Source organism: Berghia stephanieae, chromosome 4 (assembly GCF_034508935.2).
Source record: "Berghia stephanieae isolate SIO BIC M18660-M18661 chromosome 4, UCSD_Bste_1.3, whole genome shotgun sequence".
Lineage (NCBI taxonomy): Eukaryota > Metazoa > Mollusca > Gastropoda > Nudibranchia > Aeolidiidae > Berghia > Berghia stephanieae.
The window spans coordinates 30,510,384-30,527,650 of NC_088363.1; the positions used below are offsets into that span (position 1 = coordinate 30,510,384).

At 34.1% G+C, this 17,267-nt stretch overlaps 1 protein-coding gene across 5 annotated transcripts in view; it reads right to left on the reverse strand.

Moving 5' to 3' along the window:
• Positions 1–1,092: 1,092 nt before the first annotated feature.
• The window catches only part of LOC144970400 (geranylgeranyl pyrophosphate synthase-like), a 30,862-nt gene continuing 14,687 nt past the window's right edge, over positions 1,093–17,267 (reverse strand). For all 5 annotated transcript variants that reach the window (XM_078909985.1, XM_078909989.1, XM_078909986.1 and 2 more), the window contains 7 exons: positions 12,198–12,317; positions 11,220–11,321; positions 7,170–7,230; positions 6,568–6,646; positions 5,243–5,345; positions 4,714–4,828; positions 1,093–3,799 (listed from right to left, as the gene is read on the reverse strand). In XM_078909985.1, coding sequence (XP_078766111.1) covers positions 3,691–3,799; positions 4,714–4,828; positions 5,243–5,345; positions 6,568–6,646; positions 7,170–7,230; positions 11,220–11,321; positions 12,198–12,317 — 689 coding nt within the window. In that variant the 3' untranslated portion in view covers positions 1,093–3,690. The remainder of the gene's footprint in view (positions 3,800–4,713; positions 4,829–5,242; positions 5,346–6,567; positions 6,647–7,169; positions 7,231–11,219; positions 11,322–12,197; positions 12,318–17,267) is intronic.

Genomic DNA, 17,267 nt, shown 5'->3' on the forward strand with positions numbered 1-17,267 from the left:
TTCTTAAATATAAATTAATAATAAATTGTGCTAATGTAGCGCATATTCCCGGTGAAGGGCTCTGTGCGCTTTACAATAAGATCTCAAAAAAGAAAAACAAAAACATGAAAACATGACATACAAATATTAGCGAGAGGTCTATACATACGCATCTGCAAGTACAAGGTAGAATGAAAAGTCTTGCTACAGCTCTTGTATTTTCAATAATAGATATGAAATTGACAAAGGTATCAAAACAAAGCTCAGCTTAAATGCTGGCCAACTTACTTGTTTGTTTGTTTTTAAGGGTTTTACGGCGCTTGCAACACATTTAGGTTATATCAGCGCCAGTAAAAAGGAAGACAATGGGATAGTAAAAAGTTATAGAATTACAATTAAATCACCCAAGAAAAATTAAGACATAGGGGAACTGGGAACAAATAGGGATCAGATGTAGATTCCAAGAGCACACCAGCAATGTACTTAGTTTGAGATGACCTGTAAGTCTCATCTGGACACAAGCACAAAATTCAACAAAGAGGAATACACTCAAATGCTTACATTATACATTCAAAATGACAAATATAATAATACATTCAGAGAGATGATTTACAAGGAAAAAAATATCAACTCCCAAAACAATAACTATGCATTTGACTGTTTCCCTCCCAACTAGGACTCCGGCCAGGGCCAGGACAAAACCAAGTAATCTCATTCCAAGACAAAGACAGAAAGCATGTTGGAAAACAGATATAAGGGGATAGAAGACACACTATGTACCCCCCTGCCCACTATTGGAGGTCAGGAACCCCACTCAGGCCAACTTACTTCACAGCGTTTGTATGTGTTGAACCCATGACATTAAGAAGTCGGGGAGAGAGTCTCTAGTTACACCAAGGTTTGAAGGGGTCGTATATAGCTCATATGGTAGAGTCACGATATCCCCGGCCAGGCAGTTGTCATACCAGTAAGGTCGCGGATTTGAGCCCCCATCACCGCATCGAAGTTTTCATCCCCCCCCCCCCCCCTACACTATTTCTCTATTGTAAATAGACTTGTTATAACAAGAAAGAGCTATTTGGAGACTGGGAATAATGAGAACTCAATCTAAAATAAAAAGCAAAAATACACGTTTATTTATCAACAACGTGCAAAGCAAAGCAATTGTTATCGGCAGTGCTACAATTTCCAGCTATTAGTATCAGTAAAGTTGTTATATATACATGTACATAAGGGACTTTGCCATGATGATCACTCCTCCATAACAGAAGAATTGGAGAAGAGTGAGGCAATGATTGCCGAGATATATCGACACTTTAATACAAAGTTCAGCACCATGTACACTATTTTGAAGGATTATCAATGTACCTATTTAAAGGGTCAAAATAAGATTATGTGGTTCTTTCTCATGAAAATCTATAAAAAGAGCTCGGGAATAACGAGAATTTATAATTGGAACAGAAGTTCTCATAATAACCGAGCTCCACTGTATAGAGTTTCCATTTATAGAAACACTTCTTTCGATGCTGTTCTACTCTTTTCAAAGAAAATAATGTTTATGTAAACATTAAAATGTGGATTTATTCTTGAGTTCATTGAGCAATGTGAAGAAGTCCCCAAAAATTGCTCAAAAAACTTGCTAATCTACATGTTCTTTAAATCCATCAAGATGGTTGTTGGATATAAAGATAAAAGTGTAAATATTGTGAATATGCTATTCCAAATTACATAAAAACAGAAATATGTGAACAATGACAGCGCAACACACGTTCGCCAAACATGCATTCGACAAATTCAAAGGTTCAACAAAAAAGGACAGAATTCCCAAATTTTGTCCGTCATTATCTTAGTAAACTTTTCACAGAGCCACTAAGAGAGAGAGAGAGAGAGAGAGAGAGAGAGAGAGAGAGAGAGAGAGAGAGAGAGAGAGAGAGAGAGAGTGCAGAGCAGAGCAAGTTGGATTGTGCCGCAGCCTTAATGAACTTGTAGCCTGAAAATGCCCCCCCCCCCCCCCCTACGAAAAAAAAAAGAAAGTTGATTACTGTGAGTTGTATTCAATAGCTCAACCAATTGTATCATTTATTTCTTTGAGCACAACTAACAACAATTCACTTTTCAAATTTTAAAACTTGTTATCACCGTCATGAAATATGACATAAATTTGTGGTCAGTCTCAGGCATAGCCATCTTAAGTGCTTCCCTGACCCGAAACAATCAGACCCATAATGTTTGTGTATTTATCACAATACGCTGGACACCAATGAAAGTATTGCATTGCGACACCTGTCAACATCAAGCTTATTTTTTAATCGCCTGTGACAACAAGCATTAGATAGCCATAGGTTCAGGCTATAGTTTTGCAAAGGGTACACGTGTTTAGACCAATGCCTTCCCCCTTCCATTCTTACAACTTCACCCACATCCTACCATGTTATCCCGCAAGTTGTTAGGCATGGTGGTGCATGTTTTGTATGTCTAACTCAGGAGTGATTGATACTTATTATTCTGTCAACAAAAAGGAATGAATCCACGAGATTTGGATGTGCAAACATTGAGATTATATATTTGTACAGAAGGCTACATCACAGTTTGTGTCTCTTGTCTTACAGCCATTATTCACATATTTGTCGAAACACAGAATCGAAAAACTTTTCAAGCTGTCCCATGTAGTTCATCGAATGCGTATTGCACTGTGTTCCACAAGTGTCATCAATGAACATGGTGCTGAAAATGCACATTTGGAACCATAACATAAATAACACACGGTGAATAGAACAAAATGTGCACGGTTGCAATTAGATGCTCTGTTGACATCTTTATTTCTATAATTCAAAATTCAAAGAATATTTTCCTTCACTTTCAATATTTTTAAAAAACATAATCCATAAGGTAATCAGTAAATGAACAGAATGATTCTATTTTCAAGTTCTAAATCTGCACAAATTAATTAACATATTGTAAGATTTTTGGATTTTGTTCCTTGGCAATGGCATAAATAGATTATTTCAAAGCCAAATTTATAAAATAACATATTTGAAAACATTTATTTGAAAAAGAAAATTTTCGTTATATTATATGGAGAGGGGGAAAAGGGTATTACACTAGTCAATGGAATTTCAATGATAATCATTTCAAAACATTCACTCAGTTCATTAATTTAAATTCATATGGAATACATATGGAATTGGTTGAGATCACATCAAACATTGAACAAAGTAAGAGTAGCAAGAAACTCAAAGTAGATTTGACGATAATATGGCAACAAAATGACCTTTAACTCACTTGAACACATCAAGCAAGTTACGCATGATATGGAATCAGGTTAAAATGACATCAAGCAACCCTAGACTATCGTATATACATACATTTATTGCCTTTATTTTATGTAAAAATATAATTTATGAATATCTAATATATTCTAATTTAAAGAATTTTTCTTGATTGCTTTTTTCGATATATTTTTCGAAAAAAGAATTTTTTTAAAAAGTATTGTCTGCAGAGGTTGTGAACTCCTGAAAATCCCTGTCTCAAGTGAGTAAAAAACCTCATCCACAATTATTCAAAACATCACTAAAACAATCATTGTAAAAGCTTTGATTCAAGATAAACTTTCTTTTCTTAATTTTTGGTCCATGATTTAAAAACGCAAGTTCTTTTTAAAGTTGAAAACAGGTACATGTAAAGCTAATATGTTTTTAAAATGACACAGCATTAACTTTTGGAAGCAATGTCATTTGGTTCCTTGTAAATCTTGCTCAATTCATTAACAACTGCGCCAAGATATGGGTTGTCTCCACATGCCGCTATCTCATCCAACAGCCTGTTGAAATATAAAATGACATGGTGAGAATTACAATTAGGCAAATGATAGCATTTATATTTAAAAGTATTGCCTTTAATAATAAATTATTGTTGAAGATGTGCAAAATGAGTTTTGAGCTGGAACTTGATTCAACAATGAAAATGAACATTTCAATTATTTGCCATTAATAGTTTTTCTTGTCCTTCCTTGAGTTGTTGAACCCCATGTAAGAGTCACTCCAGAAATCAATCTGGAGTTTGATACATATTTTCACATTCAGTTTTATCCTTATATTAATATATTATGAAAGTTTTGAAGGTTTATAAGCGTATGCAAAACGTTAGGTAATTTTTGTCCCTTGAAAAGGAAGATGGTACACAACAAAGACAAAAAGATCATACTCTGTGCCAAGCCTTTGACCATCCAAACTCTCAAGCATGCAAACGGTATGGGATACTTCCAATTGGAAAACACCCAGGTCATTCATGATATGAAATCAATCACCCAGAGAGATGATTAATGCAACCAATTATTTCACTCACAGACAGAAGGTCGTGTGTATGTGTGTGTGTGTGTGTGTTGGGGAGGGGGTGTCATATAACCTATCTCACGATACCTATATCAATGTACCTATGCAGAATCGAATCTTGCACAGTGAAAACAATCTGGAATAATGCCCAGCTTTAGTTTGAAGTACAAATAGTGAAAGTAATACTATTCGTCCTTACGTAAGGCAATGACGGGTGATGATATTCGTCCTTACGGATAAATAGCGCTACCCTTATCAAAATTTGTCCCAATATCAATTATACAGGGTTTTTTTTCTATAACAGGAGCATTTTAAACAAGCAAGAGAGGTCTTCTGTAGAAAAAAAAAAAAAATAATAATTGGCAATGCATTTTGAACACAATAATAATTAATATATGCTTACTGTTTCTCAAGATCCTTCATGACTTTTCTTGTGTATTCAAAACTTCCAATTCGCTCCAAGTAACTCACACAATATTTTTTCAAATCCCTGTCTTCAGTCTTTTGACGTAGTATGTCTAAAGCCAATAAGGAAATACTCACTGGCATTTAAAAAAAAAATAAAAACTAATTTGATTATGTAAATGCTACTTAACACTTTGTCTCTTACTCTACTGACCATGCTCAAATTTTTCAAAACTGTGAATCAAATATTATTAAGAACAATGTAGTAAAACAAAAAATGGTGTTGCTTAAAAATCCTCCAACAAAAAGTTATAATATGAATATAAAAGGAAGTATATTGGTATAGTGTCAACTGCAATTAAATTGAAATCAAGAAAGTTAGCAATCATGATTTTAACAACTTCTATGGTGAAATGATGATGATTATGTGATGATGATAATGATGATAAAATAATTTTGATAAAAAAAGTTTTGTTCAAAATGAACAACTATCACAAACTATACTTCATAAAAGTTTCAAAGGATACTTATAACTCGGTGGTCATTGGGGTCAGCACGAATGGCATGAATGATAGGAAAGGAGAATTTGCCCTCTGTTAAATCTTCACAATAATTCTTGTTGGTCTCGTACTGGTAAGGAGGGAAAATAACATCCAATGGAGTGCTGAGTGAGTGGCAGTACTAACGTTTTAAATGTGACAGTAAAGCAATATTAATATGAAAAAAAGGACGATGAAAAGGTAAAGAAAAAAGAGGAGGAGGGGTGGAGGAGGAGGATTGAAAAAAAATGTTATAAGATGGAAATATCCCGCAGCAAAACACCATTTAGATCCAACTACACAATGAACAATTACACAATGGAGCAAGTTACGGAAAATCCATATTTAGGCATCGTTATACAAGAAAACTTAAAATAGCAAGCACACATCAACAAAATAATAAATAAAGCAAATTCAGCACTAGGGTTCATGAAAAAGAACATCAGACATTGCCACACAAACCTAAAAGAAACTGCCTACACAACACTCATAAGCTCCATCTTAGACCATTCTTGTACAGTTTGGGACCCACAACTACAATCCGATATAAAAGCAATTGAAGCTGTCCAGCGCCGCACTGCGAGATTTGTCTTAAACGACTACAGCCCCCATAGCAAAGTAACAGAAATGATCACACAGCGTGGATGGTCTCTCTTACAAGACAGATGGAAAGAACAACACTTAACTCTCATGTTTAACATTACAAACAAAATGACGGCTATCTTACCAGAACAACTAGACTGACAACGAAATACATGAATTAAAAAAAAACTCACTCAAAAACACTAAAATACCTATCTACAAACTCAAACATCTTCAAATATTCATTTGCATCCCGCACTATCAAAGACTGGAATGCTCTTGTTCATGTGTGAACACAACAGATTTAGAAACATTCAAACAAAGATTATCAAAATTCTTCAGCCTAAATACCAACAATAGCTGTCACACTCAACAACTCTCTCCGCCCTCGAATACAAATACTCAGATTGAGTCGACTTCGAATAACATTCAGATTCAGAATCAGAGGAGGAGGAAGAAGAAGAGGAATAAAAGTAGATGAATAAAAGTAGATGCAGGTCATTACGTGGATATAAGTTTAAGTTTATGAATGCTATTTTATAGAGAGATTAATGTACGCTAAAACAATGAGAGAGAATTGGGGTCAGGGTGAGCAGCTAAGAAAGTGTTTGTTCCCTTTTCAATAGGCACTTTTTATTATTTTTTTCTTTATAGTCATTAAAAAACATAGGACAAAGATTATATATAAACAAGGACTAAATACAATCATATTATCCAATTTGCTCTCTTACCTCTACAGAGTACAAATTGGCGTAGTCATCTCTAATCTGAAAGAACAGGCCTATCAAGTCTACGAGAGGTTTGAAATCCCTGTTAAAAATAATATAAAATTAATAGTTGGAATGTAACAAAAAAAGGCTTATTGCGAATAGGAAACTACACGATGGTAAGCAGCTCAAATTTAGTTTTAAAGGTCAAAAGTTGTGGATTTGGAATGAGGCAATAAAAGATTTCTTGTAACTGGACAGAGAATCTAAGGACATTAAGGATCTTGAGGAGCTGTGGATAATTGCTGCAGATAAACAACATTGGTTAAATCTAAAGCACGACTTGTTGGAGCAACTGAGGCATCCCTGTCCGATAACAGAGATGTGAAAGGCTCATACATCAAATTAGTCATAACTGGAAAGTTTAAATGAATAAAAAATTAAAGGCATAACGACTATACATTCAATGAAATATATATTTGCACACAATAAAAAAGCAATGTTTTTGATTTTTTTTAAAATTAGATAAAACTGAAGATTTCCAATAATGTTGATCATTTTTCAAATAAGTGCCAATCCTAAAAAGTGCTAGATAAAATGGAAATTATGACCAAAAACGAGATTACCTTTTATTTTCACTAAACAACTGCATTAATTCCACAGCTAGACCAAACAGTCGTCCAGTCTCTGTAACATGTGATGAAAAGTCAAAACATAAAAATAGGAGTTAAGGAGCTAGAAAGATGTTTAATGATAAAACACATGTTAGGTGATCTCTTCTAGCGACAAGTGAAACAAATCACAGGTACTAAACCTTGAGTATATCATTTTAGGAATAATGGTTTTGGACAATATTCTATCTTTTTAATAAATATATAAATATATATCATATTATTTCTCTTTTTTTTTTTTTTTTTTTTTTTAAATTGAAATAATTAATTTTCTCAAGATATTTGGCGAACATTTTTCTTGCAGAAAAAAAAAACAAGTATGCTCAGATAAGGCTGTATTGATTTCAGCATTGATGAAAAAATCATTTCAAGTGATAGAAATCTGAACTACATAGATACTATTTTTACCTTTTAGCAAACTGCAATAGACAAAGAAACCAAAAGCTAAAAATGACTAGGTGAGCCAGTCAAAAGGTAGCAAAAATATAAAGAATAAATATGGCTCATAAAATGAAGAACCGTCCATACTCATTTTAATAAATACAGCTACTCTCCCTTGAATTCAGACAAATCCTATTTATTTGTAATCTACAATCCAGAAATTTACACTCCAGTTCTGGACACCAAATTTACGATCAGCTGAGCGAACTTTGTACGATTACTCTACAGAGAAGCAAGAAAAAAAAATAAAAGAAAAAGAAAAAAAGTGAGACAAAAAAAATCCAAAGAACCCATACATGATTACCCTTTTTCTGCAGTTTCTGGTGAAGAATGAATATTCCATGACCTACATCGCTGTAACATTTCCTTTTTTGAAAGGCTGACTTTAGAACATATTGTTGAATTCTAGAAAATTCTGCAATCCCGTAAAATTGCTGGAAATAATATTCAGATTTAGGAGATGCTTTTGTTGTTGTAAGTATCTATCTTTATGAAACTCTTATTTTGTGAGTTATCTTTGAAAAGAAAAGTTTTATGATTTTGTTTTATCTTTTAAAAAAAACAAAACATGACGAGTCTCTGCAACTTTGTAATTATTTAAGATTTAATCAAATCCTTAAAAGCCATTGAACCTTCTTGACTATTCATTCATTCCAGATGGATTGCTGTAATGAGGTAGGAAATATTTATCAAAATCCACATGAATCGTTTTGTTTTGATTTGTTTATTTTTTTATTTATTCAATTTACAATGTATACTATAATTTACAGTACTGTAGGTGAATGTAAGAATTACTGTATTATTCTGGTGTCAATTTTAACTACCAGGTTTTGAAATCCATTTCAGAGCTACAAACAAAATAATGAGACAATTATTTGAAGAGCAGATCAAAACGTTCATGATACAGCAGTCTGTATTTTTCAACAGGGAGTCAATGATAGTCGGTTGCGGACATATTGTAGTGATGCTGGATTTATTTATAAAGTTAGTGAGGTGATTAGAGTCATTGATGATTTCAATCAAAAAAGAAGTGCTGGTAATTTTCTGTGGTTGGGATGGGTATCTCAAAACACATGGACATGTTCTTCAATGATGTTGTTTGCTTCATGGTCTCCAAAGGTCTGGACTTTTAATTTTTGTTTGCCACGTGGTTCTTTAAAGTGGAATTTCATCATGGACCATTTTCATCATAGTTAAGCAGAGGTTTCTTCATCAGTGTCGCAAATCTGGCAGATCTTGAATTCTTAACATTTCGTTTATACAACCAGATGATAATAAATCTGAATCCCTTATGTTGGACACAATCCAGCTTGTATATGTCTCTTTTCTGTTATGGGTCCCAAATAACTGCACCACATTCAAGGAGGGGCCTCACAAGAGAAAGAAATGTGCTACATTGAGAAGTACTTAAAACTACAATGGAGAAATCCTATTATTGATGAGTGATCTTCCTGATATGTTTGCCCCATTTCCAGGTAATTCAATGCCGATATATTTATGGTTATGTACTTGGGTCAGGATTGTACCAATGAGGCGATAATTGAAATTTGACTTGTTTTTAAGTCCTGCTTGGGCATTTTCGGTTGTTGAAATGCATGCCAAAAGTTGTACCTAGGATTCGTGCAAATTTAGTATAAATTAATGACCTGGGGAAATCAAGCATGTGGCAAATAAAGAAAAATATTAAAAACAAAAGGAATGATAAAAAGGATAGAGACCATAACATTTATGTTGATATAATAAAAGAGTTTGGAAAAACCATAACAGTTATGTTGACATAATAAAAAAGTTTGGAAAAAATAATTAATTTTAAAAAAAAAAACTTATTGAAAGAGAACCAATTTGTTAATGTATCTGTAATTTTTTTTAAAGAGAAAAGAAGTTGAATAAATTGCATGTCCCACAAGGTATTCAGATAATTATCAAATCAAAATACACTGCAGCTACTTCAAATCAGTTGTTAAATCTTATCTCCAATTTGTTATTATTTGTTTGTTTGTTTTTTTTATATATGAAAATATTACTTGACTATGTCTTTTAATATGAAAGTCAAAGATCTGTTTTTGTGTGTCATAAAATTATGGCAATTTAAATTGGGTTTATTTTCAATGAATCGGGGTGCTGATTGCATCTATTTTTGAATGTTTGTAATTCAGTAAATCATGGACCCAAGAGCAACAAAAACCTAAAATCTAAAGTCCAATTCATAGGGATAATTCCCAATTAAAAAGTTGTAGATAAACTTTAAAATACGTGTTTTTCAAATGTTAAAAACTGTCCAAAAGAATGTGCACAAAACTTCCAATCATCATTGAAAAGTCAATAACCAAGAGTAAGCACAAGTCTGGGAAAAAGGAAATAAAGATATCTCAAAAGATTTCTCATAGTTCTGAAGCGTCTGAAAATGTCATAGCCAAAATTAAAATTTTTCTTTTTTCCCCTTTTTTCCCCACATTCAATTTGAAATGTTAATAAATTGTTCTATTACTCCCTTCTCGATGTTAAAGAATTCTGATGTTTCATTATCAAGTTTGACACGCGCTGTTTGATTCCAGTATAACTTTTTCACAAGTCGAAGGTCTTTACTGTCTACACCGATCTTTTCTAAGATTTTGAATAGCGTTTAGTGCTGTACTGAATCAAAAGCTTTGAAATAATCAATTTAAAAAATCACTTTATCTATGCTTGATTGATAATTCCAAAGCCAAAATATTACTAATTATTATAAAAAAGACTCTTTCACAATTTGGCCTCAATGAAAAAGGGAAGAATAAAAATGATTTTTGTTTGTTTGTTTGTTTGTTGCTTTAGGTCTCTTCCAACACAATTGAGGTTATATGAGAGACCGCTGAAACAAAAAAACAAGCAATCTAACACTAACAAAAATAGTACAAATGTAAATCAAAATCATAACCTAAAGATATCATAAGCTAAATTATAAATAACCAAGAACAAACAGGCAGAAGATTTACAGAAAAAAAATATCCCCTGTCAAAAAAACAATCACAAACCAAAGAAGCAGGATAGGCTAGTAAAGAGAAGAAGAAACAACATCACTATCGGATCGTACACCCATGCGAACATCATAGGTATACGATTCAAGGGTGATGCTCCCATCCAACCACCCGCTAAAAATGATTTAACGCATGTGATAATAATTCTTTTTAAAAAACACGAACAGTTCAACAAAATTAAATCTAAAAAGGACAGAAATTATTATTTTTTTTTTTCAAATAGAATGTGTTCTCTTTAATCTGTGATTCATATCAAATCTAAAGAGAACAATGAATGAAGGAATGAATGAAACCCAGAAGATAAAGTAAAAGCTCATTGGCTTCCAACTCAACATGATAAAATATACTTTAACAATATCTAATTCTAGGTAACATTAGGTTCTCTTAGGTCTGAGCGTTTAGAGTTCGTTTTTTTTCTTGACCATGAACTGGATCATTTTTTTCAATGAAGAAATTGTTTATGAATGAAAAATTATTTGTTGACAATTTAAAATGGCGATTGACAAAGACAGACTGTAAGATGTGCGAGTAGAAAGCATGAGGATCCTACTTCTCAAAACCATGATTTTATATTCTTCCTCTGTTGGGCATGTGCAGCTGTCTCGCCAATAAATGTCCATACCTTGACCCCTATGCAAGTCAAGCAGATGTTCTGAAATGTAGCAAACAATAAGATTATGTGTTAAATTGCCTCAAGAAATCGTGAATCTGCTGAGAGATTTATTGACAAAGTAATATTCAACTTTTAAAAAAACAAACAAAAACAAATACCAATAAAATCTCAATTCATTTAAATAGGAATTGATGCACTAATCAAATGTCGATGTAAAGCTGACAGTAAGAATCATACAAAGCATTTGGAATTTCATTTGTTATAATAGTAAAGAGATCATTCATAAAGTCAGCAGTTAAAAAATAAATTGGAGTAAGATGCTTTAGTAGAGCAAAAGCTGAAAGTATTAAGGGAAAAAATCGTTCTAAAACAAGTTTTTTTTTATCCTTAGCTTGTCACTCTAAGGGGGATGGACCACAACTAGGCCACGACTCCTGAGTGCCTTTTTTATTTTTTTATTTTCTTTATGAGCTTTTAATTCACAATGCCATCAGCATTGGAATATTCATATATATGTACAGTTACTTCTCTCCAATCCAAACATATCTGTTCCCAGCATGTGGTCTGGATTACAGAGACATCCGGATAATGGAATCATTCCCGAAAGTGTACAAATAAATTAAATAAAATCCATGCCCAGGAAAATTTACAGATAATGGAGACATCGGGATTGTGGAGTTCCGGATTAGAGAGATGAGACTGTATTTAGTGCATTTATATAAATGGGCTAAATATACTTTATAGCCTTACAATTATTGCTCCATCAAGCCATACAAACAATTTTCATTCTTTAAACAACATAACTGCAGATAACTTAAAATCAGAGGCACTAACGTAGAAATGACTTAATGAATTCAAAAGAGTATAAACTATCAATTCTACAATAATATTGATCAAGTCAAAATTGTGGCATACCTGTGAAGACTCGTGCTGTGTCTGCTATGTTGCCAAGTGTCAAAAGCTTCTCAAGAGCCAAGAAATAGACGTAGTTTGCCGAGTTGAGTGCTGATGGGACACCATAAATAGAGTGGGTCACTGTTGAGGTAATATAAATATCAGTAAGAATGACATTACAATTAATAATGAAAAATTAATTCCCCTCGTAATAAAGATACATATTAATACGAATATCGTTATCATTATTTTTAACTATGTGTGGTCCTGTTGAAAATTTTCTCTCTGTTCCCTTTATCAACAAAAGGAAGCCGGTTGTGCCAATATGAGGGGTGTAGTTTATACATTTTTAAAAAAGTGAGTGGGTTAAATCAATTTTTAACAAGCCCCCTTCTCAACTAAAAAAGAGAAATATGAGTAAAATAAATAAACAATTGCATAAAAAGTAGGAGCCGGAGATAATGTTACAAAAACAAAAGATGAATTGATTTGAGCTACAGTACCATAAAAATAATAAAAAAACTATCTTAAGTTCATACCAATTTTTCTTTAAAAATTCATTATTTTCTTCTCCTTTTATATGTTCTCATTTTGAGCTGTGTATTAATTGCTATGTCAAAATTATTTTCATGTACTTATGTGTTTCTTACTGGGTGCTCAACTAATGAAATGGTTAGCATAATGGCCCCGACTGTAAAAATTTTGGTTAGATTCCCAGATAAGTATATTTTTCTTTTTATCATTTTCTCTCTACAGTTCCTATACAATTTTCCTTTTATGTTAACCTTGTGATAGAAATATTTATATGAATAAAGGGGGAATCAATAATCAAAATGCTTTAACTTTTCTATTTTTCCTCACAGTTACCAGATTTCTTAGTTTCATACATTGCTTAAATAATTCTAAACAAGCAAAAAAGAATAGTTCAAATATGAGAGAAAGTAAATAATTCTAATGATTGGAATTATTAAAGCAATTTATGTAAACTAAGGTATCTGGTGACCATGAGGAAAAATAGAAAAGTTAAAGCATTTTGATTATCGATCCCTGTTACTGATATTCCTGTTAAGTAATTACAACTTTTCCCACATGTGGTGGCCAGGGTCCAACAGAGAGGATGAAAGAATAGCCCAACACCAAGCCAGTGTGTCGTAAAAGACGACTAATGGTGTGTGACTCCCCCTTTTTGAGTCACCTGGTCCTCCAGGTTGGGGGTTGTCGAAGGGTTAAAACCCCTTCTGTAAAACTCAAATTGTTACAGAAACACAGACGACGTACAAATCAAATCCTTTTTTTAGCTTGGGCGACCGAAGAGTTTCTGCAATGACAGAATTTATGAAGGACACCAGACAGAGTCAAAAGGACTCTGCTGACCCCATGAAATCTTCACCAAACAAACAGCTTCAAATTGCGCCGTGAAATGGTCCCACCGTGTATGAAGCAGGAAAAAGCTCTCAAGTTGTGACAGAGATGAGAAGATACAGGCTGCATATACTTAGAGTTAGTGAAACCCACCGGATACAATCCGAACAGACACACCTCAAGTCTGGGGAAAATATTTTATATGCAGGGAGAGGGGACGGGATCCATACACATGAAGTAGAAACAATTCGTAGCAAGTTTGCCCAGAAGTCACTGAGAGGATGGGAACAACACGGAGAAAGGATCATCATCACATCCTTTACAACATGGAGTAAGAATATCAACATGAACATTGTACAGATCTATGCCCCAACAAATGACGCAACAGATGAGGACAAAGATACATTTTATAGTCTACTACAAGTCACTGATAATATAATGAAGATTATATATATCATGGGCCATCATGGTATGGGAGAAATGAAGGACAATGGTCAGAGATTTGCAAATTTTTGTGCATTCAACAGTTTAGTGATTGGAAGATCAGTGTCTCCCCATAAGAGGATACACAAGGCAACTTGGGTCTCACCAGATGGTGTGGCAGAGAATCAGATCGATCATTTTTGTATCTCTCGAAGATTCAGACGTTCATTAGAGGATATGACAGTACGGAGAGGGGCAGATGTTGGATGAGACCACCACCTGCTATTAGCAAAGTTTAAGCTCCAACTCAGAAAGTATGGGACCAGATCACACACAATAAAAAAAATTGATGCACTTGATGGGGAAAAGAATGAGGAGTCCAAACTGCGTTGAGTAATAGATTCTAACTTCTGGCTGATCTTGAGAAGGACATAGATGTAGAGTCAAATTGGACAAAGATCAAGGAAGTCTACATAACAACTTGTCACGAGGCATTGGGTGTAAAGAAATCAGAACATAAAGAATGGATAAATCCAATCACCTTGGAGTTGATTGAAAAGAGGAGAACAAGGAAGGGACAAGTGAATGCAAGTCAAACAAGGGCTTCAAGACTGGATGCACAAAAGCAGTATCGGGCCACAGCTCAGGAAGTCAAAAGATCTGTGAAGAAAGACAGGGAAGCATACATGAAAAGACTTGCAGAGAAAGCAGAAGCAACAGTGACAGGACACATAAGAATCCTTTATCAACCTACCAAGACACTTGCTGGAAAATATGGGAAACAAGTACCATCAAAGATAAAGATAGGATAACTATTTTTGGAAAAGAGGCTCAATCTAAGCGATGGAGGGAACATTTCAACTGGCTTCTAAACAGACCACCACCAGACAACCCGTTGGAAATTTTGCCTGCAAGGAATGAGCTACAAATTTCCTCTGATCCACCATCAATAGCAGAGATTGTCGGTGCCATTAACAAGATAAAAAGGGGGAAAGCTGCTGGGAGAGATTATATCCCACTGGAGGCTCTAAAAGTAGATGCTGAAAGAAATGTTGAGGCCCTTCACAGAGTGTTTGAGAGAATCTGGAATGATAGGATATTCCCAAAGGATTGGAAATCAAGACATATTGTCAAGCTTCCAAAGAAAGGGGACCTCAGTAACAGTAATAATTATAGAGGAATCACTCTTCTTACTATCCCAGACTGAAGGAGGATTTTGAACCTGAAATGTTTTGTTTGGAATTCTGTTCTTTTCTGAACCTGTTTTTTTTTTTTTTTTGGAAGAACCATTCAACCACCGACCAAATTGCCTCTCTGCGAGTCAAAGTGGAACAGTCTTTAAAATGGAAATCTCCTATTATGGTCAAGTTTCTGGATTACAAGAAGGCTTTGAAGGAAACTTGAAGATAGAGATACTTTCTGTTATCCTGGGGTTGACAGAGGTGGAGGCACATAACCAGAGGTGAAGGCATGAATTGGAAAGGCACAGGCTGCAATCACATCTTTGAACAGAGTTTGGAGAACTAAAGATAGCTCCCTTCGACTAAAAAAAAAAAGAGCTTTTATATAGCGCAATATCCACTTAATATGCTCAAAGCGCTTTACAAGGGGTCCCTAACCAACAGAAACATTTAACATGTAGAATGAGACTCTGCAATTCAAAAGTCAGTCGTGGATGTGAAACTTGGAATGTATTGCAGTCGCGTTAAGGAGGATACAGATTTTCGTTAACAGGTGCATGTGTAAGCTACTCAGAATAAAATGGATGGACAGGATTAAGAATGAAGAAGTATGGAAAAGAACACAGTAGAAACCAGTGGGAGGGGAAATAGGAAGAAGACAATGGAGGTGGATTGAGCACACCCTGAGAAAGAATGACTCCACTATAACAAAGAAAGTATTGGACAGGGCAGAAGATCAAGGGGAAGGCCATGGGAAACATGGAGAAGAGTTAAATAAGCTGATATACAGAGAAATGATAAGACATGGAACTAGATAAAAAAAGTTAGCTCACGATAGAGAGGGATAGAAACTCCTTGTCTGTGGCCTATTCCCTGACCCAGGGTGATAAAGGCAAAAATGATGATGATGATGAATTACAACTTTCAATACTTTTTAATTAATGACAATCAAATTAACATCATGTACCAGTAGATTATGACTCCATGATAGAAATTCACATTATTTTTTCAAGAGGATGATTTATAGATGATTTGATTGACAAAACTAACTTAGTTTCAATATAAAAGGGAAATCAATTTTCACAAATACAGCTCGGAAACTGGATGATATGTGAAGAATATTGAACTTTTAGAAAATGGACACCCAACATGTGACCTGTAATGTATGAAAAAAAAATGTGGTTCAATATAGTGTCCTGGGGAAATAAATGATTTATCAAGACATGCAGTGACCAAAGTAAGTCCATAGAAATGCAATAAACAGTGCAACCCCTGGATAATGACATTGCCCGGAATCTGAAAATTACGTCGTTATCTAGGGGTATTATTATTCTGGGGTTTTCAAGATGGCAGAAAAAAGGGGTATGACGAGACCAGTGAATACATAATACCAGTGCGACTTGCTGACTAGTGCCTGAGAGAAGCCATGTCCTAACAATATTAGTATGTGTATTACTCCTGTTTACAAGGGGTATACCATTTTTGTTTTCACTCTTCAATGTGTCTTGTCATTGTTTTGACCGTAAACAGTGCTCAAAGGCCACTTAACAAAAGCTAGTACGTATAAATAAAAAAAAGGAAATGCCAATATGATAACACTGTTCAAGAACATAGATGCACAAATCTAGTTTTGATTTTAATTAAAATCCATATGATACTGCTGATGTGTTTTGAATACCGAAATTTTTATTTAAGTGCATCAAAATCTTAAAACACTTAAAATTGGCAGATCCACATAGTACAATATTAAAAACAGAAAACAACCTATGTATTAACCGCAATATCAAATTTGGACTTATGTTTAACAACCGATTTTCAAAATGAAAATAATAAAGTGAAAGAGGCTGCTATAGATGCCGTGTGCTAGGCTAGTTGTTTTTCTCTGTTTTTGTTTTTAAGGGTTTTACAGCGCTTGCAACAAATTAAGGTCATATCAGTGCCAGTAAAAAGGAAGAAAATGGGATAGTAATAAGTTCTAGAATTACAGTTAAAGCACCCAAGAAAAAGTAAGACAAAGGAGAATTGGATCAAATAGGGAACAGATATAGATTCCAAGAGCACATTATCAAAGTACTTAGTTTGAGATCACCTAAAAGTCTCATCCAGTCACAGGCACAGGTCCCTA